Source organism: Bison bison, unplaced genomic scaffold, assembly GCF_000754665.1.
Source record: "Bison bison bison isolate TAMUID 2011002044 unplaced genomic scaffold, Bison_UMD1.0 scf7180017864354, whole genome shotgun sequence".
Classification (NCBI taxonomy): domain Eukaryota; kingdom Metazoa; phylum Chordata; class Mammalia; order Artiodactyla; family Bovidae; genus Bison; species Bison bison.
This window is the reverse complement of record NW_011494926.1, coordinates 5,688,107-5,714,498: the sequence shown is the minus strand read 5'-3', so window position 1 is coordinate 5,714,498 and position 26,392 is coordinate 5,688,107. Positions and strand designations below refer to the sequence as shown.

The 26,392-nt window shown below is 35.2% G+C and overlaps 1 protein-coding gene across 1 annotated transcript in view; it reads right to left on the bottom strand.

Annotated features, from left to right (window-relative positions):
- Nucleotides 1-26,392, bottom strand: part of MYCBP2 (MYC binding protein 2, E3 ubiquitin protein ligase) — a 269,123-nt gene that overhangs the window by 40,785 nt on the left and 201,946 nt on the right. Inside the window, exons 53-58 of the mRNA XM_010855138.1 lie at nucleotides 25,428-25,652; nucleotides 24,465-24,597; nucleotides 21,787-21,909; nucleotides 2,567-4,210; nucleotides 1,431-1,600; nucleotides 133-377 (exon numbers count right to left, since the gene is read on the bottom strand). Of these exons, the coding sequence (XP_010853440.1) occupies nucleotides 133-377; nucleotides 1,431-1,600; nucleotides 2,567-4,210; nucleotides 21,787-21,909; nucleotides 24,465-24,597; nucleotides 25,428-25,652 (2,540 nt within the window). The remainder of the gene's footprint in view (nucleotides 1-132; nucleotides 378-1,430; nucleotides 1,601-2,566; nucleotides 4,211-21,786; nucleotides 21,910-24,464; nucleotides 24,598-25,427; nucleotides 25,653-26,392) is intronic.

Below are 26,392 nucleotides of genomic sequence, written 5' to 3'. Positions count from 1 at the left end.
CTTGAATTATAAGTACAATAACAAACAAACAAACTACATAACTCTGCTTCTCAAAATGGAACTGCTGGTTGGTAAGTCATGCCAGCAGGCAATTTCCAAAGTGATTTAAAAAAAACAGCCAAGTGACATTACCTAGCTAATGTCTGCAGGTAGAGACAAGGCATTTTAACAGGAAGGTCCTCAGAAATGCCCTCTTTCACGCTGGGGAGTTGAGACTGGAATGGCTTTGCTGGATGGTAACACAGAATGCTGGGTTCGGCAGCGCTGCTCAGTGACAGCAGGAAGAGGGCGTTCGCCTTAATCACCTGGTGGGCTTCCATGGTGGGCAAGGCACGCGGAGTCTTGACTTGCATCGGCTTCCTCCTAGACTGCTTGACCTGGAGGGAGAATTTTTAGGGATCTTTTCCTACTTATATTCAAATATGAGATTTCTTAACCTAAATATTTTTGAATTGCTAATACAAATTATTAAACACTCATAGAACTACTTTAAAACAATAATAGTGATTACCAAAAACAACATTCACTTCATGTTTCTGAACTGATTGAAACTAATTTATATCAAATACAAACTGTATTTTTTTATCTTTTTGCTGAAAGTTAAAAACCTAACTAGTAAAATCTACATGTAATTATTTAAATAAAAGAGTTAATAACTTGTGTGTGTGTGTGTGTGTGTATCTGGCAAATATTTTCAGTTAGGTGTGTCACTAATGTGAATGATCCTCACTTTCCATAAATCCTTAATATAACTAGGTATTAAGAAAAAGAGAGGAGATAAACAGCAGAAAAAAGAGAAGGAAAAGGAAAAGAGAATTAAGAGAGAGAAAAGGTGAAGAGGGAAAGCTATGTATATGTAAGCAGGTGACTGAGTAGCACACAAGTAATAAAAAAATTACATCTTCAACAGGGTATGTATGCTACACAATGGTTGTTTTTGTGTTATCCCAAGACATAATTTGTTTTTGTCATTAAAAACAGCTGACCTGGTGCATAAATCAAATTTGTATATTATTCCTATTATAAAAGCTGATTTTTAATATCAACTATATGAAGCTGTCTGATGACATGTTCCTATAAAGAGATTTTTTTTCCCCCTCCCTCTTTAGTCTCCCTCCCATCTCCCTCCCCATCCCAACCCTCTAGGTTGTTACAGAGCCCCTGTTGCTTTTTTTTAAATTGAAGGGTAATTGCTTTACAGGATTTTGTTCTTTTCTGTCAAATTTCAACATGAATCAGCCACAGGTATATATATATATGTCCCCTCCCTTTTGAACCTCCCTCCCACCACCCTCCCTAGCCCACTCCTCTAATTGTTTCAGAGCCCCTGTTTGAGTTTCTAGAGTTCTAAGTTTCCATGTTGCTAAAAAGAGGTTTTTATAAGGTTTATCCTTATCATTCACAGTATAGCCAGAACAAAATAAAACTACCTTCTCCCGGGCAGCAGCTTGTTTTTCCCGGAGGTATTTTTCTCTGCAGCGATCACACACCAGATACCACGTGCTTCCCCCTATGCCACCGTCGCCACAGTTACCAGCCCATCCACCACAGAAGTGCCCGATGCTATTGTAACCTTGTCCACCAGCATACCGGCCACAGCCTTTGAAGTAAGCACATAAATAGATACTGAACACCTAAGAGTCCTTAATAGTCTGATGCTTGCTACCTATGCATAAATGACAGATTTCCCTTCTCAAAGCAAGCAAAGTACTGAAGCAAGTATCTAACTTTTTCACTTTTTCTACCCACCCCCTCCCACCCTGCCCCCAGAGGCTATTAGTTATATCAGCAAACTTGCATGTATGACCAGAAAGTAATCAACTAAATGATGTCTAAAATACTGAAGATACTCTACATAGGCAGATGAAAAGAAATGTAAGACATGGGAACATTTAGATTTATTTAAGCATGCCATAAATTTGGACAAAATAGACAGAAAACATTCTGTACGAATGGTAAATTTTACAGATCGCATATTTTACAAAAGGTTTCAGTGTAATATGTAGGAAGAGAAAAGCATCTACCCAAATCCATAACAGGTGAATTTTGCAATACTAATCAATTGTTATAGAAATAGTTACATTTACCTAAAATACTGTCTTCTGATGAAACAGTTGATAATCTCTTTCACAGGAAGAGGCCCATAGAAATCAATATAATCTAATTTAATTTGCAGTTTTGAACAGGAAAACAATACAGTTAAAGGAGATTTAACGTTGAGACCTCTCCTGTGTGTTTGGACATATTATTTCTACTGTGTGAGACAGCAATCCTTTGGGTAAAATGTAAAATATTTTAAAAGTTAACAATATCTCAGAATGTGATAACACTAAAATGAAACAGTACTAAACTGCCTTGCCATTGCAGTATTAGAATTTCTTTACCTATTTTCCACAAAACTTATACTGTATTGATAAAGCACTTTAAAAATTACATTCTAAGAAAACTATAAATTCTGGGCAAAAGTGTCCCTGTACTTTAAGGTAATTCATGGAACAGCTTAAGTCAGAAACTACCGCATCTGTGTTTTACGCAAAGTGCTTACGTGTACTCCGTAACCGCTTACCTGGGTGAGCCTGCCTCATGTGGTATGTCACTGGGTACGGGTGAGACTCCCCACACAGCTCACAGATGGTGTCTTTCTCTGGCCCTCCTACCGCCAGCTGGGCCATCTCCCCAAACAGATTACCCCTGGGCCGGACTTCGGTCTTCTCTTTTTTCTTCTTTTCTTTTTTTGCCTTCTTATTCTCTTTCTCACACTCTTTCTTTTTGAGGACTGCACAAGAACCGGGACTTGGGAAAATCATATTCTGGGACGCTGCTTTGATAGTGGCCAAAGAGATGTCTTCCCAGAAAGCCACCAGGTGCTGCAGCGTCAAGGGGAGCGGTGACTTCGACTTCGTCGCATGGTGTGTGGACATCTCAAAAGTGGCCTCGGCTTTCCCGTCTTCGCATTTTTCATGCAGGGGGGGTTCCTTCAGCATGGACAACACCTTATTTTTGTTGATGCTACCCATTTTAGATATGTCTGGCCCATGAGGTGCAATATTAAACATATTCAGTGCTGACGATATTTCCAACGAGTGTCTATTTTTTAATTTGGTTTCCTTTTCTTCTGTAGGCTGCTGGCTGTTTAAGCTACTTCTTATAGGAGCGTGTTCTTTGGAAAGGTCTGGATTAAATTTTAAGAAAGAAGAACAAGCCATGGCGTCATGTACTATGCCTTCGTGCCACAGGAAAGAGGCAAAGACGGCCCGTGCACACTCAGCCACGGAAGGGGACATGGCTTGTTTGGCTGGCTCCAAAGGTTTGGATCCCTCTCCTTTGAAGAGAAAGCTGGATTTTTCCTTCTTGGGCCTGGTGTGCCTGTTAGCACATTTTCGACTTATTTTGGGGGATGCCCTCATTTCCTGTTCCTCTTTCAGTGGTGCTTTTCCTATGCTGAAATGCACTTTATTTGAACCTTCATCCACACTCTTAAATTCACTGCTCTCATCACAGGTGCTGTCCGTTAGGCTATTGGTTTTTAAAGTACTTGAGGTGCAGACTTCAACCACCTCACTGTGGAGGTTTTCTTGTACCACGTGGGGAGAGGGAGCTCTGTTTTCGGATCCAGGGGAATCTTTAGAATCCTTTGGTACTGGTTTTGGTTTTGGTGATGTTGATCGCCCCCTCAAGGGTTCTGTGAGGGGCATTTTCTTCTTGCGGAGGGTATCTGGATCAAGGGTGTAAGAGTCCGATTTGGAGCGTTCCCGGGGAGGATCGAGTTTCGTCTTAACAGGAGCAGTGCTTTTCTGAGGTAGATTTTTATCATGTGGTGAGGAGGATCGCGGAGAACTAGCACCGGATGGGCTAGACCTATTGGCTGGGAGCGTCTTTGGCTTGGGAGAGGATGACCGAGAACCTGGGCCTGGGGACTCAGCTCTGAAGCCAGAAGACATCCTCCCGTCAGATTTTAGCGTCTGCAAGGTGTTGTGGTTGGGGGACAATGACCGACTGTGAGAATCTGACCGCAGCTTCGCAGCATCAGATTTCAACATGAGAGACTCACTAGCTGACAGCCCTTCTGTACCCCTTGGCTTCTTCTGGTCAGCAGTAGTCCGGCTCATACGTCCATCAGGTTTGAGTGTTCTACTGTGTTTGGAGGACAGTTCCGGTTTTCCTGACGTACAGACTGGTCTAGGAGATGTTGAGATGGTTCCTCGGTCACCTGTATGGTCCATTTCATAGTGAAACTTGTTAATATAATTATAACTTACTGATGATTTATCTACTAAACCATGAAATAAAAAATAACTAAAAAAAATTTGTGTTGCTTTTCACAGACAAAAATAAAAATTAAAGCAAAAAGGGGAACGGGGAACGATTTCTCAACAAAGTTCAATTACATTTTATAATTCTAATATTCTTATGATTGGATTAGAATAGTTTGTTACTAACATATGAATGCTAACAGAAAAAGGACAAGAAGAAAAATAATCTTGCTTTTTCCCAAACAAAGCACTAGGAGTTTCTACACGGACACCTTTTGTTTTCAGCATCCTGGCCCTCCTTCGGTGTCTCTCGCTCCTACTGTTTCATGCTTGCTTTAGAGGCACTACAGCAAGGATTTCTCTGCTGTTGGGAAGTGGTACAGCCTGCAAGTTTATCTTTCCTGCCTAATATCAAAACTCCTGCCTTTACTGCAAGTGATATTATTGTTAGGAGGAAAGCAATCTGACTAAAGTGACTCAACTGGCACAAAAGAACTGAAAATCCATAAATCTTGCTAGAAGTATTCCTATTTTTTGAAAAAAGATACTTAGTAAATTGAGAAGAATTTGTTAACTGGTTACATTGCAGTTCGTTCTTTTTCTTTTCTAAAGGGAAATGAACAAACTTGGATAAAAGTAGTAAAGTGTTTTGGGGCTTGCTTGCATGTGTCTGTGTGTGTACAGTCAGGCTCTAGTTAATCTGACAAGAGAGTTTTGCCATAGAATCTGCCTCCTCATGGAAGGCTCACAGAAGTTGATATTTTTGTCTGTTACTTCCTTTCACTGATGCCTTGTCAAGAATGGGTCAATATAATAAGTGTTTCATAAATATTTGTTAAGTGAGTAAATAAACTTCTATTTTCTTAGTTTTTTTCCCCTTCTGCTAGTCACAATCTTCAGATTCTCTAAAAATCCATTATGGCTAGCACCACCCCAGGGCAGAGGGGACAGCAGCCACTGCTGTGTAAGGGTCAGATTTTATAAGCCAAATATTCTATTTGGTAGAATTAGACATCAGCCTAGTCCTTGCCACTAATTCTGAGTGACTGACTCGTTTTTGTCACTCTGATGATGGAAATGCCTTCATCATCACATTTATTTCATAAGCTAAACCATACATAATGGTGAATCCAAGCAAATAAGTAATTAATCTTTTATACTTGGCATCTCTCTCTACAAGGTCAATGTGTGAATTTTCTGAAAGGGGCGTGCTTTCTAATTAATGATGCACAGTTCCTCACAAAGGAAATCTCTACTGTGATTGGCTAAACAATAGACTCTTTCAAATATCAGGAACACCATTTACCACATGCCAGCAAACATTGCTTGTTATATAGAGAGGGTCAGAGTGAGGGCTGCTCTATATCATATTCCTGTGCTTCAAGTAATGGCGAGTATTTTTTTAAGATCTGTTAAGTGGTGACAGCTGAATACCTGCTGGAGTCTAGGTGCATAACTAACGCACAATTATTTCTTCCTGACATATATTTGTCAAATTATAAATCAATCCTGCTGAAAAAGTTAGTTTTCCAAAATATATTTCATATATTGAAAAAAAATGTCAAGTTAGCTAAATGTGGTAAACTCATACGCTAACTAACTAATGTGTATCTTCCTCATTTGGGTTTTAAAAATTTTGAGGCATGCAGTAAGTATTACTAAAAATGGTCATATGGCTATTTTAAGTATCACTAAATATAAACACACTTTGCCAAAAGCTTTAGATCATAAATACTTTCACATTCATCACTTAATTTTGTTTAGTGCTCATGTTTATCATGTGTAAACTTAAGTGATAATAGACACTTCCTTAATCTCAAAAGAATTCTGAAGAAAAAATAATACAAGACAGGATAAAAATTTAGTACATTCTAACAAATTAGTAAAAATGTTAAATATTAATTCATTAATAATCTGCATTTATGCCAAAATCATAAATAAATGGTTATATAATACCATTCTATAATATAATGTACCCATAATACTCTACTGTAGTATGATATGCCATAGTATATACTCCTTATGGGTTACACAAGACTATATACTACAGACAGCAGGTTCTACAATTATTCTATAATATTATATAGTATTACTGTCAACTGTAAAAAGGAGAAATATAAAACTGTTTTACTCATTTTTAAGAATACAAGATTTTAAAAGTTAAATTAAATATCACTCTGAGACAAAAATATGTGATTAGGAATACACAGTACTTTAAAAGACCAAAGCAAATTTTAAAATGGTCTGACATTTTATCAATTGTCAATAGCTTAAACATTTCTAAAATTACGTGACTAAGGAAAATATAAGGAAGACTCAAGCCATATAGGATGGCTCTGAAAACAAAAGTAAACTAAAAAACTTAAATTATCAAACTGTTTCTCATAAAAAACTAAAACAGGAAAATTATTTTTACATTAAATAACAGAAAAATGAGTCTAAGACTAACCTGTCACATAAGACACTATATTCTTACAGATCACAATGTGCTCGAGGCTTACATGTATACCACTTTGTTCTGGTCAAAAGGGCTTTACAATTCCCCAAAGGCATTTCTTTCTATGTACTTATTTTATTTAAGACCTCATACAGGTTTGAAATTAAACAAAAGTACTATTTAACCTACAGATATAGTAAACAGGCATATCAATTAGGATAATCAATACAATATTGAACAGATACATCACAAATTACCCCAAAATATCAAGTTTAAATAAAATGATAAACTTTAATCTTAAATGGAATGAGATGAAAATGACTGAAGTGAACTAAAACTTCTTTCCTGAAAGCTCCTATGTTCATTAAGAATGGCCCATCCATGGAGGCACGCATACCCACCCTTCAGTTTGTGAGACAGAGATGAGAGAGCAGAGGCAGGCCCAGCTACACCATAATTTTTGTAAATGCGCTCACGAGAAGCAAGGTTGCGAGATGGAGATTCTATAGTGGAAAACATTGGCAAAGAAGCAGCACAGATTCAATGGAAAAAAAAAATTTAGCAGAGAACACAAGCAGAAACAAAGCATTTCAAATGGTATGCGCAACTATTAACTGCTATTAAAAATTTCATATTCTGCTAAGATTTTCAATAAGTTTATATCTCTCTAAAATTAAAAACTGAAAACAATGGTCAAATTAATTAATTTAGACTAATGACGACAGCGCCAAATGTGTTAGCTTAAAAGTTAAATAACAGTCACAGCACTGATAAATCAAATTTGAGCATTTCTTTTCAGACTAATCTTTCTTTAATTCAGTTTTCTTTAATTTGGTGCTCACTTACTTATAAATGAAAGTTTATAAGTAATTTTTTTTGGTAAACAGTTTGAGATTAAAAAAAAAAAAACGTTACTTACAGTTTAACCTATTGTCCTCTGGCTTTCTGTATGGACACAGGACTATAATTTTTCCAGTTTGCATCTCAGAATGGACCCAAGTTGACATTTACGGTTGACTACTTTTCTGAGTCCATCTTCAGTAAAAACTACTAGTGCCAATTCCAATATTTAGCGTTTGTTTTGTAGATCATATTACTGAGATACCAAATTTTATTTATAAAATGTCTCACAACACAAACAAAGCAAAAAAAAAAAATTACAAGTCACTGAAATGTTACACACATTAATGATTCACCATGCAGAAAATGAAGTCCTTAAAATGAAAAAATATATATATTTTTCAAAGAATTAACAGAACCTTTAAAGTGGTCTTTCAAAAGCAGTATGCTTCAAAAAGAAATGTCTAAATCTGAAAATTAACCCACTATTTAAAATTTTAATTTATGGCAGTTAAATGTAATCAACTGAGCTGAAACAAATTCAGGTAATAAGGAGATAAGTTTCTTAATATTATTGAAATAAAAAAATGAATACACACTTATCTCAAGAGAAAAAGTAATGGTTGACCGATTCATCATTATGGCCAAGATAAAAGATGAACTATTCATAAGCCAAATGTCCTATATATGGTACAGTGTATGTATTATGTGTCAGATAATGTCCTAGAAATTGAGCAAAATGTAATGAATAGAAATGAAGTCCCTGCTCTTATGGAACTTATCTTCCAGTAAAAGGAGAAAGCCAATGAACACATATACCCTAGACGGAGTGGTGATAAACTTGGGAGTCGTAAGCACACAGATGTTTGGGTAATACTCCATGCCTAGATAAGACCACTCGGGGAGCGAGGTCTAGATGAGACCTCGGAATACAAACCTGGACATTCCTAGAAACACAGAAGAGTGGAGGACGTAGGAAAGAGGTCAGAGGTGAACAGCTGAGGTAGGAGATAACCCTCAGGAAAAGGAAGAAGGTGTTTCAAGGGAGAAAGAAAAAGCAATCCTGTTAAACACTGCCAACAGAGCAATTAACATGAAATCTTAGAATTGACAATTGAACTTAGCAAAACAAAAGTCAAAGACTGACTAGAGTGATATCGGTCGATAAGGACAACTGCAAAGACCCCTTGTAAGCTGGTTCAGGAGAGAATGGTAGGAGTGGATGGAGGGATGGACCCACATGCCATCAAGTCGTGTTCATCTAAGTTAAAAAGCTGTTAAAATTTTAATATCTTTGAGCATTCTTCTCTTTAAAGTCTATAAAACTCAAAGGTATCAGACTCTACAAAAGGAGTTCTTATGCTATTAATACTCAGTCTGCAACTCTCCCCAAAAATGTGAGTTCGAGTGCCAGTTTTTGACTGGAATTCAAGGGCAATTCAAACTGTCCATGAAAGGACACAGTTTCATAGCCTGGTCACTAAAATTTGTGAAGACTGGGTTTAGCAAGGGGGCACAAGAGCAAGAAATTAGAAGACTATCTTAATTAAAAATACCGATAACATAAAGGTACAAAACTACTGATATACAGACACTTGTAGGATAAGATGTTAGAGGTTTAAGGACAAGCTCCTGGAGGAGGTTTTGAAGCCAAAATATGCTTGAAGTCTTTTCAATATGTTACAAAACCTAAAGAGAATAGGTATGATTCAGAGTGAACAAGAAGAAACAAATATTTTTTGAAAGTCTAAAAAAGGTTACTATTAAATGCCTAAATAAAGTAACCTGCGATTTCACATAACACTACTTCTAGTCATTTAATGTTACAAAATTTGCCCATGTTTAAAATACTTTGAGGAGAAGGCACTGGCACCCCACTCCAGTACTCCTGCCTGGAAAATCCCATGGACGGAAGAGTCTAGTAGGCTGCAGTCCATGGGGTCACTAAGAGTCGTGTCACTTTCCCTTTTCCCTTTCGTGCATTGGAGAAGGAAATGGCAACCCACTCCAGTGTTCTTGCCTGGAGAATCCCAGGGACGGAGGAGCCTGGTGGGCTGCCGTCTGTGGGGTTGCACAGAGTCGGACACGACTGAAGCGACTTAGCAGCAGCAGCAAAATACTTTGAACTAAAGATTTATCTTTCAATTTAAAAACAGAAGTAATCTGAAGATAAACATTCCTACCTATGCACAGAAGAAAAAATTGATCAGCTTTTAGACACCTGATGAAGATTAATCATGCACCTTTTTATCTTGCTTTAAGATAAAACAACCAATTATTAAATTACTCTCTCTAGGCTTTTGATTTTTTACACATAATATAGTTAACTAAGGAGAATAATCCTTAAAACAAAATCTTTAAAAAGCAGGATTTTTTTTTTCTCCAGTACTCATTTGAAGTCAATGTTGTTTGGTATCAAATATTCCTTTATTAACAATATGGTTCTTTACACATTATTTATTCTTCATTTTCTTTGATTTAAATCCCAAGTATCAAATCCCCTAGAATATTTCATTCATTCTCTGGTCACAGAAACTGAGTTGACTGTAATCTGTATTTAAAAACTTATTCCCTAGGCTAATGATAATAAAAGTTTAACTTTTTTTTTTTTTTTAAATAAAGAAAGCATTCGCATTTCAGTTGGCCAAAGACAAACTGTGGGACAATACACTGGAAGAATCAAGGCACCTATCAGCATTTAGATTTAAAAAGGAGCATATATTTTATCCCTGTGTCAGGAAGATCCCCTGAAGAAGGAAATGGCAACCCACTCCATATTCTTGCCTGGGAAATTCCACGGGCAGAGGAGCCTGGCGGGCTACAGTCCATGGGGTCACAAAGAGTTGGCCCCGACTGAGCATGCATGCATATATTCCTTCAGTGTTGAGTCAACAATGAGGCAATGATCTTCTTTATCCATCTGTTGATTAGCACCCAGGGTGTTTCCATATCTTGACAATTATAAATAATGCTTCTGCAAATACTGGGGTGCATGTATCTTTTAGAATAAGTGTTTTTGTTTTCTTTGGATTATACCCAGTGGATTTACATCTAAAGCTGTCAGTCTAGACAACTGCTAGCTTGAGTATGCAATTGTCATCACTATCACCTTATTTTAAACCCTCCAGGACATCAATAGACAGATGTAGGAACAATACTTATACTTAATTATACTTATTTCTTATCTGCATATATTTTGATTGTTCACATCTTTTGGCTAGGTTGAAGCTATTATTTATATATTGTCTCCTCAATAACCAATACATTTGCTTTTTAACTTTTTAAAAAAATAAATAGCTTTAAAATAAGTAATTTCCAGAATATCTGAACTGTAAGTTATGCTTAACCACTTACTGCCTGTCATAAGAGTCTATACTGTCAAAATATCTGTAGTTCTATTCAGAGAAAAATGCAAATGTACAATTACTGAGGTTCAAATTGAGTGAAGAAAGTCAGGAACACTGTCCCTGTCATTCCACTGCAAACACGACACAATCTTATACTGTTTGCGAAAGATTCATACAACTAGATTTCTTTCTACATCTGAAAAACGTATACATAAATAAATATAGATATGAATAAGCACAAACAGGATACATAATCTTAATAAATGTGTCAAAAGAAAAAGAGCATAAGACAGAATTGAAACTAAAATTTGTTTACCTAAATGTCAGTATACTAAATGAATTATAAAACTAGAACAAAATTTTCAACCTTAGGATAAAATAGAAATATGCCTTTCACTAGAATATAACATTAATCCATGATAAAAATGCAGAAAGGAAGATGCATGAAAATCTGTAATGATGTATTATCAACTTGTTAGTCAACAATGCCATCTTCAGTTATGGAAATGCTAAATATTTATTCAAATTATATTATAGTATTCTGGAAGCTAAGTTACCCAACTGAACTCATTTTTTCCTTAAAATCTTCTTTTTATTCTGTGTATTGGTATCAGGTAAGCATATAATCTTCCCTGGTGGCTCAGAGGAAAAAGCATCTGCCTGCAATGCAGGAGACCTGGGTTCGATCCCTGGGTTGGGAAGATCCCCTGGAGAAGGAAATGGCAACCCACTCCAGTATTCTTGCCTAGAGAATCCCATGGACAGAGGAGCCTGGCGGGCTACAGTCCACGGAGTCAGACACGACTGAGCGACTTCACTTTCACTTTCAAGCATATAATCTTCCAAAACAAAGGAAAACTGGACGTCATTCTAGATTAGCTCCTCCAACTATCTTTAGCACGTCCTGTACAATTTCACTGCCTACATGTTTCTAAACGTGTTCCTTCTATTTTCCCATTGTAATTTACCTTAGTTTAAGCCCTACTCAGCTTTTCTCTGGAATTTCTGCTTCTAACACTGTCCCTTTCTCCAGAACCCTTCTCATAATATTTTCAGTTATCTTTCACAAATGTAAGACTGATCACATCATTCTTTTTATTTAAAATTCTGCAGAACTATATAATCCTTCATCTGTTTCTTACACTTTACTCATTTTACACAGTATTAAGTCTAAACTACTGAGAATGGCTTACAAGACCTTCATGATGTGGCCCCACCCTCTCTAGTGTAAGACAGTGCAATTAGGACACTAACGCTCTAAGCTACCAATGCATGAAGTTCTTATGTGAATCATGTTTTTCAACATAATCAAATGAGCTTATTCTTTCAAAGTGCTTAAAATGGTGCCTGTTATGTAGTAAAGGACTGCCATGCGCTAGCTATTACTATTTCATACGTTCTCCTCTTTCCTCAGACCACCAACGCACTCTCCCCATGCTAACTCTGAGCTGATGATGGCTTCTATTCCACTGAGAAAACAAGACAAGACAAAAAACAAATGGAGAAGATTCTCAGGCTGCTAACACTACGTACTCTTTTCTCTCCTCTTCTGATGGATGAACTATTTCTGCTACTTGGCCAACATTTCCACTTCGTGCTAAATCCCATTCCCTCTTCCACAGAAGAATACTGTTCCAGCAATTCTCCCCTCTCTCCTGCATCAGCAATATTTCTCTTTATTGGATCATTCTCATTAAAAAAAAACAACCTTAATGTTACCTTTTCCCTGCTTAAAAACCAAACCAAACAAAAACCTCTCCAGATCTCACGTCCTCTGTCTTGGTTTCATTTTTTTCCTTCCCTTTATAGTAAAACATGACAGACTTATCTATAATAACTATCTTCAATTTCTCATTCCCCTCTTTATCTTGAAGCTCCTCCATCAAGCTCTGGCAGCTCACGCTACTGGAGTTGCTCTTATCATCAGTGACCTCCACGGTGCTAAATCCACAGTGCTCAGTCCTCACTGACTGACACATCAGCCACATCTGATACAGATTATCACTGTTCCCTTGAAATACTTTTCTTCACTTGGCTTGGTTTTCCTATCTCTGTGGCCACTTCTTAGTCTCTCTCGCTGATTTCTCCTCTTTCCCATGTCAGAACACTGAAATGCTCCCAGGGTTCAGTCTTTAGGCATCCTTTCTTTTCTCCCTACACCCACTTTCTGGCTGCCTTAATCCATCCGTAGGGCTTTAAGTGTATATAACAATTCTCAAATTATTCTGCTATAAGCCAAACAAACTCCTAACTTATGTGTCCCAGACAGTTCCCCTGAACCCCAGGCTCATGTGTCAATCTCTACTAGGTATCTCCACTGGATTTAATAGGAATCTCAAACTTAACATATCTAATCAATCATTTGAGAATACGGTGACAATTATTCCCATCCCGATCCACGCCCCTTTGCAGCAAGCAACTCTAATCAAGGAGTGGAGTCTATTTCTCCATTCTTGAATATAAGTGCATTGCTTTGACCACCAGAGGATGGCAGATGTGATGCTGTGTCAGTGTAAGTCTCAGAATCCTGCAATGTCCAGGCAGACAAACCCAGGTTAACCCACTGACTGACAAAAAAAACACTTGGCCTAATCATCCTTTTCACGCCAGCCAATGGCCAGCTAACCCCCGAAGCAAAAATACCTGGGTGACCTAAGAATGCATGAAGAATCCCAGGCAGGATCCCTACACCTATCCAGCTGAGCCCAGCCTTCTCTGCCAACCCACAGAACTGTGAGCTAAACAGTGCTCATTTTAAGTCAGGAAGTTTTGGGGTGGTTTGCTATGCAACAGTAGCTCTAACCTCTCTAACTTTTCCTGGCAGAGTAGGCAGCTTTTCTCCTGTGTTTCCAATGCATCCTGTGAATATTTGTTCCTGCAGACTTAAAAAATAATGTCATTTAAAAAAAAACATGGCTGCCTTTGACAGTATTCCAGAAGATTAGTGATGATATTTTCTCTACCTTATTGCTCCCTATAGCCTAGCATAGAGTAGATACTTAACAAACAAAGGTAAATAGATGATGGAAGAATAAATGACCCATCTGAAGAAAAATGGGAATGAAGTGTAGAATAAACTTAGTAGCCAAGACAGAGATGGAAGCAAGGGGAGAGACAGAAGGTCAGATCTTGTCAGGAGAAAGCAAACAGATGCACTAAGGCACACCGTCCTATAAATAGCAGCAGCATTCTTTGGGGATTAAGCTTCTAGAATGAACTTCATCAGGGCCGAAGAAGAGGAAGAGGAACACGGGTCCAGACTTTCCTACCACCGAGAAGATGGTGACATGGAATGAAAATAAATTCTGGCCCAGGACTGAAATGACAAGGATGTGTAGGGAGGCTAGAGACATTAGAGTACAACTGAAATATACTGAAATATATATATATATATATTGGCCCCTGTGACAGATGCTATGGGCTCAAGCATGAAAAATTTTATTGAGCTTATTTGATTTTATAAAATCTGTTGATATCATCCTTTAATTTTTCTTGATAAAAATTATAAAGAGGAAAAGGATCTTAGAAATCAGCTTAGTGTCACAAAACTAACTGCAGGGAAGAGACAGATTAAAACCCAGGTCTCCTTCCTAAGTCAAGTGTTCCATCCATACCACAGCTCACAGCGGACAAGGAAACAAGTGGATAGATTCTAGGCTGGGACTGCAGTCCAGGGTAAAGATGAAGTCTAAGACTCAGAAATAAACCTGCCTTTAATACTAATATCTGGTTACAGTGTTACCATATGAAGAATTAATCTCAAAGCAAATAATGAAGTTAAGCTATGAAAATGTGTGGAGCAGTAGCTAAAAAACCTCCTTTGTACCTTTCCAAATCTCATCCTGACACTCACTCCACAGAGAACAGAATGCCCTGTCTGAGATGGTGATTTTTCCCCACTCTGCTTTGGACTGTGAGAGATACTGAATGTTGGCATCAAAAGGCAATATATCAGCAGATAATAATCATCAGGCACTGCATTTTATGGATGAGTTAAAAAGGGCTCTAGAAATGTGAAGTAACCTAACTAAAGCTAGTGAGTGGCTGGAGAGGAAATCTGAGCTTAAAGTCTTTCCATCACTACATCATTGGAGGCTAGGTAAGTAAATAACAGTGCTTTAGTAAATGGTAGTATATTCAAACACTAATCAGTATGCATGCAGATACTCAGGCGGACTCTTGTCACATTTAGCAAAATTTCTGTCTCACTTAACAATGTGACAAATGAGTATAAAAGAAGAAGTCTTGTTGCAAAGTAACACAGAACTCTCATAGCTGAGCTTTAAAGTATGATAACCATATTATATGTTATATGTTTAAAATCTCTGACAAATGGTGAACTGTCTTAATGCTCTACTTGACATTTTTTTCTACAAAAAAGCAAATTATTTAGCTTCTTGGACAGCAGCTAGAAAATACGTATGTTAAACATAGTCTTGTGAAAAACAGTTTTTCGATTGGATTATCTTATGTAAAATGCCATCAGTATAAACTTAGAATTATTAGACATCACGACATTAATCTGGATTTAATTACTAAGGAAATATTCCTTCTCTATTTTGAAGATGCATTATGAATAAATTCTGGAATATTGATCATAAGATAACAAGAAACACAGCATCTCAAACTCATGGTTCACACTGCAGAAGTGATCATCTTAGGCATTCACAATAAATACTCTCTGAATGCTTGTAATGTGTGAGATATTGTCAGAGGCAATGGGATAAATAAAATGATGTTTTCAAAAGAAATGAGGGAAGATGGACTGCAGCCCACCAGGCTCCTCCATCCATGGGATTTTCCAGGCAAGAATACTGGAGTGGGGTGCCATTGCCTTCTCCATAGTGAAAATTAAGAATGCAATATTCTTCGAAGAAAATGGGCAATTCCTTTTCTTTTCAATTCAATTTCTTTTCAAGAAAAGGGGACAATTTCCCACCTCAGTCCATTAGAAACTTATTGCCAAATTACCCACCGATTCTAAAGTTTACTTAAATAATTTTGAAATAAAAAAGTAAATGGTAGAATAGCAAAGGAAAAGTTTATATACACACCTCTCTCATGCCTTTGCATACATATAAATATGGTGAGACAAGGAAAATTTGTGGCTTTTATTCCTATAATTATTCTATTTCATTAGAATAACATGAAATAATTTGTATGTAGATATGTATGTGCATGCGCAAAATAATTTTGCTAATTTAAAAAATAACCAAATTAATTTAATGTGCAGATTATTTTCAATTCCAAAGATTAATTTAAAAAACCCTATGCTTAGGGGGAAGAAAACATAAAGAAAGACTAACAATAATGCTCATAAAGCTGACATGTGAGGAGGTTTATGTATGTCCTCCTAGAGCCCATCTACTTAACTGGGAACTCATCTACTTAACTGGGTATTTGAAAAATCTTTTCCTTTCAAATCATGCTACAGTCTTAAACTATGAAGGGGAAAATAACCAATACAAACAAAGCTAATATCCTAGATGTTAGAACTAAATGGAAACAGAAATTTAAATATTATATACTAAAGAACAGATTTTTTCCATTATCTATTAATAGGCAAAGCTAGATATATAAAAACATGGCCTTTGTAGTCAGGAGAACTGGCCTCATCTTCTGACTCTACCATTTACTATGTGTGTTTCTAGGGCATATCACTTATCCTTTTTAAGCCTCCATTTCTTTACCTGTAAGATAAAGATATCATCTCAAATGAGAATATACTACAATGCTCAAGGACAGTATTTAGTACATAGGGGTGACTTATCAGCATAAGCAAAAATCAGTAAATATGGTCTTCTATACATAAATTTTATTTTAGAAACACAAAAGGATAAAACAAAAATGATTCTTATTTTACTAATAATTAGTAAAGGGAAGTTCAGTATGAATAAGCCATTTTCTGAAGCAATATGAAAAACTGGTGGGATGGATAGCAGTGGAATTCAGGAAAGAGTATCTTATGGAATGTTAATTCTGCCACATTCAACTTTCCCAATATGATGAGATTACTACAATTTTAATGTATTTATAAAACATTAAATATTTTTAGATTCCACGTTTGTTTATAGTTGTGCTAAAGATGAAAACTTCTGGTTTCTAGAATCTGGTAATCAAGCTTTAGTGATATTCTGCTGAGAACAAGAAGTTTATATCACTGGAGCACACACAAGAAATGATTCAGAAAACAGGTAATTCTGAGACATTTCTATGCCATGATTTCAAATGTGCTCCAATATGGTGGTAAAGGAAGGGGTGGTACTAATAACACTCAGACAGAATGTGGACAAAATTACACTGACACAATGTCAGTTAGGAACCTACTGTCCTTTAAAAAAGACAAATCTGATTTTCTTTACATTTTGTTTCACAATATTTTATTAAATAATTGGTAAAATAAAAACAGTAATTATACTTTTTTTAGACAAGTTTTTGAAAAGAGTTGCAATGACTCTTGAGGAGGAACAAATAGGTCCTTATTCCTTAGTTCTCTTGTCTGCTGCCACTATGACATTATCAGGGTAACTTCTCTTTTAAAATTTTATATTTAATATGAATTTTATGCCTGGTTATACGTTTTTTCCTTTTTATTTCCTTGTCCTTACCTTTAACACTTCCTACAACCCGGGTACATCTGAATGTAAAATGTTTGTTGCTCCATTAAATGGGTAAACTATTTATGGTCTTCATCGTAATATTTATCAAGGAAGAAAAACACTATTTCACACACATGACACTATTATGTTTCCTTGAAATTCTTCTTTTAAAAGACATTAAAGTGAATATTATATATGAATGGAGATAATTAGCTAGAAATTGATACTATTTATATTTACAAACTAATTAATTGAACTTGACTAATGCTTAGCACAAACCTAGAAAAGCTCATACTCTAGTATATTCTTTTCGTAAGATAGATAATAATATCACAACGAATAATATCATTTGCCAATGATATACTACCTGGCTCCTAACAAAAACTAAACCAGCTAGTATTCTCTTAAGCAATCCCAATACTAGTTATGAAGGTATTTTTGTAGAAAAATAGTTTAGATCTAAGTGTGAATGTACTTCCTTAAAGTAAAGCAAGGAGGTCATACACTTGAATTCAGACAGATGACTGTACAAGCTGAGATAAACTCCCTCAATTCTGTGACTGTTTTTATATACTATACAGTTAATATGTGAGCTGCCGGCCAAGAAGAGCATACTGGTGTCATATTAGGAGTTTTGAGACATTTATGGGGAAGCCTCAGCAGCTTATTAAGAAAAAAGAAGACTTGGCTAGTATAAGTGCAGTTTGTTTTGGTCTATTTTCCAGATCAGTATGAATTACTATTGATATCATGGACGAAGGGCCTTTTGCCCAGAAGGCTGAACTGAATCAAATGACCAGTTTAATATATTAAGAACAACAACAACAATAAGCAAGAAAAGAGACAATTTGAGATAATCTGGAAACCTAAGTTGTTAGTCATTTCAGAGACACCAAATTCACTTAAAAGAAACAAACAAACCTGCCCAGTAGGGCCTCTCCTCCACTCTTGGGGCATTGCCAAGTAACAAAACTCCAATGTAAATCAACAAAAGTTATCCCTAGAACTGGTGCTTACCACAGTCATGCATTTTATAAAAAATATTAAGTCAAATGTTTTCTTTATATATTTTATAGTATTATTTGCTTATTTTGGAATTAGGACAAAAAATAATAGTAATGTTTTAATAACTACACTTAATGAAAAATGTGATTACAAATAAATGTCTTAGCTGAGGTATGTCTTAGGTCAGAACACCTTAAGTGCTTCAAAAACATGGGAAAGGATAACATCCTTTTTAAATAAAACCAGCTAAGTGAGTTGATAAATAATTAGCAACTGATAAACAACTCAGAACAAAGCTTCAGAAATGGTTTGATGAGGCAGGTAAGGCTGACAAGACTTACTCTGAAGCTGAGGCTGCTGGAAGGAAAGGGGCTGTCCGAACACAAATGGGCTGTGGACTAGGGAAGAGGGAGGTTTTGCAGCTTGATCAAAGATGGAAGGAGCTGGGAGATTGGGTCGTGACTGAATGGAATTCAATATGGCACTCAGTTGGTCACCTGCAGTGGGCAAAACAGTGAAGACTACAACTTGTTATTAATTAACATCCAAAATGGCAAAGTAAATGGTGCTTTACGACATTCAGATAGTCAAACACTAGATAAAACAATGCCAATTCAGAACTCCTGAGGAAGTTGGTGATCATTATCCTCAAATTAGGGACTGAATGCTGTGTGTCGTTTTAATAATAGAAGCACTCCAACAAATTTTACATAATAGCCCACCTATAAAAACAAATCCATTTAAATTTATTTACATCTAGCAGTAGCAGGAGAATATACAGAGTCTATGAAGTAACTATGATAAGCTGATTTGTATCATATAAATATAAATGAAAACCTAAGTTAATGTCATCTTCTATGAAGTATCTGACAATGATTATCATCACTTTGCCTCATATGTAGTATACTTCATGCAGAAAATATGCAAATAATATGAATAATTTAATGTAGGATTGAAGGGAGGCAAAGTATGTTATTAACTTAGTAATATTTAGAGTTATAAATTACTAAATTTATATTTTCTTTTTTAAAGTTGCTATTGCCAAAGAAATTATACATTTTTAAAAGCATGAACTCTTTTGCTCAGATAGACAATATAAAAATCTGTCAGACCTGTAAGATAAAAAGGAATATAACCCACCTTATTTAAACAGTATCTCAAACATGAATTCTGAAATTTTCTTCAAATTAAGTTCAAAGGACATTAGTACAAAAATAAAAAAATATGAAACGATATAATTGGATGGATGATAGCTCCTTATTTATGAGAATATATACATTCAAAGGTTTAATTGACATCAAAGAAGAGCGGAGAACAAAAAACATAACCAGACTAGCTGAGGCAGAAACTGGAAAACAGCACTTTCCTAGCCATATTCTCTCGATACAATGAAGTTTCATAAGTAAAATTGTAAATGAAACACCAAAGAACTGTGAACAAAAGTTACATGTCTTTACTTTAAAAAAAAAAATTAACACTGCAGATTACAGGAAAGATTTTAGAGATGATGAAGAATTTTATAAAATTGTTTTAAGGGAAAAGAATTTTTGCAAAAAACAGTTACTTGACCTTGGGTAGTTCAAGAGTTAAAGAAAATGAGAACTACTACTAAAGGCAAGATAAAAACAGAGGTTATATATATACAATCAGATCAAAATTTCTTAAGATTTCTTTGCTCCATCTAAGTACCTTTAAAGTCTATTAACAAGTCCATGCTATTTCTGAACAATATTAGCAAAATCGCTTTTAAAAATATACTATTTTTATTTAATAACAAATGTTCTCAAGGAAAAAAAAAAAGACCAAATGTTCTCAGAAATGTCTGTGTCTCTTAAAAGTTGATTTTTATTCTTAAGATGTTTTATCAAACTATGTTTAAAAGACTGATTTAATGTGACAGCCACCAGTACAATAGACCTAGAGCATACAATTTGAATTAAACATGGCTTTAAACAGATTTCTATACAGGTATATGTGGTAAGTAAACACTGAGATTTTAATTTAAGGATTGGCAGTGGTAGAAGGAAAGGGACAAGAAGCAAACACCATAAAGCACTTACCCTACTTAAGCATGAAGATCTAGTTTAAGTTAGCTGAAGTCTGAGCTACCAGAAATGAGTGAGCAGACAGTACCTAAGCCTGTAGGTTAGAGCAACCCAATACAGGAGGAAGAGCCAAAAAGAAATCTTGCAGCTAAGGCTTCCTTCATAAAAATACATTGTGGAAAGCAATAAAGGTATCAAATAGAAAATGATTTTATTTTAAATTGAGTATTTCCTCCACAATGATGTATTTTGTATTTCGTTGACTATTTCACTATCTCATTTTCTCTTCAAGTCAGGTATTAAGACAACTCTCTTTGTTTCTGGATATCAAATCCTATGAATTAGTTTAAATAACATTTTAAAGTTAGAGTATTTCCATGGAGACTATCTTCTCCTTCCCATTGTCCAGTTGAATGCCACCTGCTGACAGTATCACTGATTTGAAGCTATGAGTTAGGATCAGGTTCATAAGAAACGTGTTCAAATTTACATACAAATGGAATTACGGATGAAATTCAAGCATAAATTATTCCAAAGTAATTATTATTTGGACTGTCCATGATTCTGGTCTCTTCCGTTAAAGCTACCAAAACAAACTGTATACTTCTAATATTTATATGGCTTAGGGGTTTTGTTTTACTTTTTACATTTTTTTGGTTTCATTATATAATCAAACCCAAAGATATCATTTCATGTAATTCAAAATTAAGATAACTGATTACATTCAAAATCACACATATTTAATAAAGCTAATATGCAATAGTACTTTAAAATATTACTCAAAATACTTTGATTTTAAACAGATCATTATGGAAAGCTTTTTTTTTGCTCATTAACATTTAATAGCAAGTGGATGATTTTAAAAAGTTCTACTAGATATAGTAACATAGAATCTTAATGATGTGAATTCAAAATGAGTGTTTATAAAATGGGAACAAGTAAATAAGAACTATAAACTTAAGCTAAAATGGATAAAAACAAAACTTGTTAAAATAATACTTTCATATTGAATATATATGTATACCTATGGCTGATTCATGTGGACGTTTGACAGAAAACAGCAAAATTCTGTAAAACAATTATCCTTCAATAAAAAATAAATTAATTAAAAAAAAGAATACCTTCATAAGCATTTTGTTAGTTTTCTAGTAACAAACTTTAAAAAGTTCTGTGGGTGAACAGTAATAATAATGGGTAAGAGAAGGTAATAAAAATACTACAGTTGTTAGGTAAGTAAGAAACTCACTTTTAAACACCTACCTTTATTATTTCCAAGTCCATAATCAAATCCTTGGGCACTGCAACTTGCCCCTTTATTAAAAGCTTGTACTGAGAAAGGGCTTGGAGGAGGAGTTTGAGAATTTTGATCCAGAAGAACTTGTTCTACAATAAAAGGAACATCTATAAAATTAGCTTCTTATATGCTATTCTCTATAGAATAAAGAGAGAAAATGGCAAGAAAGATTTTTATGATGAGTAAATTTCAAAATAACCTCACATTTAGATTTGATAATAAGTCTACCAGTTAGGTCACTGACACCGACAAAGTACATGACAAAGCCTTGTTTTCATCTATCAAATTCACTATTATATTTAGAAATGGAATATGCTGTTATAGAGTCAATTTGCTTTTATTGTGGCAGGATATATCACTGAATGTATATTAATATTTCTGGACCAGGAACTTATATTTGTAACAAACTTATAAAAGGACATTTTATAAAATAAAAACGGATGTCCCATAAATCAGAAATTAAAATATCTTCTATACCAGTATTCAAATAGAAAAGCATCTTCAAAATATCTAAGTCTATGGTATCAAAAGAAATTTTCACTTATAAAATATTTTAAGTTCTCAATGTGAAAATTATGGAAAATTTAACTTTGTACTTATTTTTACTCATTATATAAAAGATATGTTCCCTAAATGGAAGGATGATAAACTTGGTTTTATAAGCACTTTTATTAACAATGTAACTAATAAAAGGCAAAATAAAATCTATCAAGTGAATGGTGAAAAAGAGAAAATAGTATTTATTCCATTAAAACAACATTATGAATAGCTGATGGTTTAAAATATACTTTAAAATTTATATCCCTTTAAACTGAAAATGGAATTAGAAGAAAGTAGCAATGTTTTCTTCCTACCCATAAGTCAGAATTCTGTTGTACTGGTGGTAGTGTATGCTAACTCTTTACCAGCATGTCTAGGCTTTTTTTCCCCCAGGAAACTAATCCTAGCACTTCTCTTAGGCAAAACTCTTCAGTATGAGGTGTTTCAGCAGTGAAATATTTCTTCTGAAATTCACCCAGGAACAGCAATCTGAATGGAAAAGACAGCTCTGCTCTCACCCTCTAGACTGAGAAAGTCTAAGTACCAAGTATGTCTGTTTTGACCACAGCAGTATCTTTGCCTATTAGCTTTATCGACAGACATCAAAGACCTACAAAGGATTTTTACAAAGAGGAAAGGTTTTGTTTTACTTACACTGCTCTATATGAATAAATTACTATAGTGAAAAATCTTATTTCCATACTAAATTCAGTTACATACTAATATCAATGAGCAGACTATTTGAGTAACACATCAAACTAGTCTTAGTGACTTAAGGCACTAGCTTTTTATTTCTTTCCTATGACCCCAGATTTTATGTCAAAATATTAAGATTCACACTACACACACACACACACACACACACAGCAAAAATCATTAAGCAATTACAGAGAAATTTAAACTTCTCTTAACACCTCTTTTAGGGATGAGTATATACTTTAGTAGAAACAACATCCTGATTTAAGAAGCATTTTATACAGAAAGAACCTTCTACTTTCTAAATAGATGGGAATACAGCTTCCCATATTAAAACTTACTCCTTAGTATGGAAAGCATCTTACATTTTAACAACAATAGCTAATCTTACCATCTGCCAGCTTTGTTATTTGTTCACTTAGCTTTCATATTCAACTTATAAATTATCTCCATTTTGTAAATGAGAAAACAGAGGCACAGAGATACCAGGTAATTTGGCCAGAGTCATACAATTGAAAAGCTACAGAGCTGGCATTAGTACCCTGGCAATGCAGTTCCAGAGCCCAGTGTTACAATTTATGCTCACTGCTAGTTAAAATGATTGCTGTTGTTTGTTGTTTAGTCACTAAGCTGTATCCAACTCTTTTGCAATATGATGGGCTGTAGCTCAGGCTCCTCTGTCCTCCCAGGCAAGAATACTGGAGTGGGTTGCCAATTCCTTCTCCAGGGGATCTTCCCAACCCAGGGATCGAACCCATGTCTCCTGTGTCGCAGGTGGAGCCTTTTCCTGTGAGTCACTATGGAAGCCTTGGTGTTAAAAGCTAGAATGATTACTAAGCTACAAAGGCTCTGGCAGTCACTTAAACCAGTCTCAGATTATTTAATTATGTTTATAAAAAGTTGATCTCACTTTAGGTTATTTTCATTTGTATCTCAATATCCCTGTATAATGGAAATGTTTAAAGACTGATGGATATGCAATAAATATATTACTAATATATATGTAGTAAGTATACTATAACTGCTAAAGTTATTTTGTAAAATGTCCGATGTACGTGAAATGAAGTCTTCTATTTTTCAAAACATAATGAAGAACAGTTCTACTCTCTCAGAACATTATTTTATGATGATATCATCCTTGAATAAGAAATAAGAAAGCAGGTTTTATAAGACCAATTCCTATGTTTCACATTTCCTTTTAATTCTCTTCTTTTATGTGTATTCATTTAGCACCTAGGTATTTCACACAGCAAGTTCAACACTTGCAAGATTGTTAAACCTTCAGCTTTGATTTTACTTCAAAAATAAACACACATAAAAGCTCTTTACAACAAAAGAAATATAGTACACTTTAAATTTCTGATTGCAAAGGTAAATCAGAATAAATCACAAATTTAAGCCAACTTGCCATCTTCATGCCGGAGGTACTGGTTTCCGCCTCTGTCTCTAGCTAAGGACCATGCCTCTCCTTCATCACTCTCACAGAACTCTACCATGCTGTTCTTATCCAGCTGCACCCATGTACCTTCAGAATTGGTTACCTAGTACATAACAAAAAGCATGATTGATTGGCTTGATTCTTTCAGAGCACTCAGGCTGAAAACCAGCAAAAAGTTTGAGCAATTATTCCAGTAACTCTCTAACATCAAGTTAGTTTCTGAAATTAAGACCACAGCCTGAGGTAAGACAGAAATCAATCAACAGTCTCGTAAAATAATGCTCACTGACGACTTTAGTAAAAACAGTATGTTTTTAAGGCACAGGATAATTCATACATAAATTTAAATGGTACCCCAAAACACGTGGCTCTTCGTTTGGCACGTAAACTGTCCTAACACAGCACACTTTCTATCACTTAGGTTGACGGTGCCTACAATGCAACTTGAACGTGACCCTGACACTGAGAAATAGCATGACACACTACATCATCAGCTGAGGCAAATGCCAGAGTGGACTAAAGAGGAATGTTATTTGCTCAGGACTTCAGTGAGACACACGAATGGGAACAAAGAAATGAAACCGTTTAAACACATCTCCATGCTGAGTCATAGCAAATATTTTAAAGTGCTGTTCATCCATGACAGTATAGTACACATCTGTAATAACGGAAAGATACGTGCAAATACCGAACACTTATAAACAGTACAAATCATTTTGCTACATTGCTTTCACAAGAATAATTATGAGAATAAAATTATTTTTAAAAAGCACAGAAAAATTGCATTAGTATTTTCAACACAAGTAAAGATAAAGAACATTAACATTTAAAAACCTGGGATGGAAATGGCAACCTCTGGAAGAAAGAGATGCTTTGGTTGTATTATATTAAGAATGAATGTCTTAGAAGTCATGAAGCTACAAGAATCCATACCTCTCCCACTGCTTTGACTTTGTTTCCCAGAACTAACATTCCAATTGGGATACCTCTAAGGTTAGGGCAGCTTCTGATGTTGTGACCGGAAGGTCCCGTCTTCACTACCTTGTACATGCCTGGCCCTCCTCGCAAGAACGGCATATCTTGTTCTTGCATTGTGGCTTCCTGTGGGCAGCAGGAGTTTATGTCTTTGAAAAAGTCATCAGTATTAGTTTTAGGTTCCTGAAAATTTGAATAGGAAAAAGAAAGTAAACAAAATACAATCTATTATCACTTTCAACATACTCTTCTTAATAGCTTTTAAAGCAAGTTCATAATACACCAACTAAGAAAAAGAACACATATACAGAAATAACTGAAGTGTTTGTTAACACTATGTTAAAGAATCTTTCCATTAATCAATTCTGAATAATGTTTAAAATAGAGCTGGAGACGAAAATTATAGCAGGAGAGCAGCCGAACTTTAGCTCCTGTCCCCTCTAATTTGAGGAACATGGTAGTACTTGATTTTACGTCTATCTATCAGTGAAATATTTAACAATAGGAGAAATGAAAATAATTTACTATATGAACCACAACTGAAGAATTCTGAATCATTATTATTGCACTGCTGCCTGTTGGTATAGGTTAAAAAGTCTAAATCTTCATTTTTTTCCATTTTTGTTTGTAATAACTATTAACAAATAGGAAAACAGGTATAAAAATTCTGGAGACTTATCTATAAACAGAGATAACAATGATGAAACGTGCAAGAAATATGACTACTCAATTTTAACTAGTTATGAATAAGTGTACTTATAAGAGTTTAATAACTCACCTTTTCTTAATATAGCACAAATAAAAGTCTCGTTGATTTGCTAGACTATTATTAGACAGTGATATATTAATGCTATTAACAGAAAAAGATGATCATGGTTTAATAGAGAGGAGAGATTAACATTGAAAAAGCAGTTTATATAATG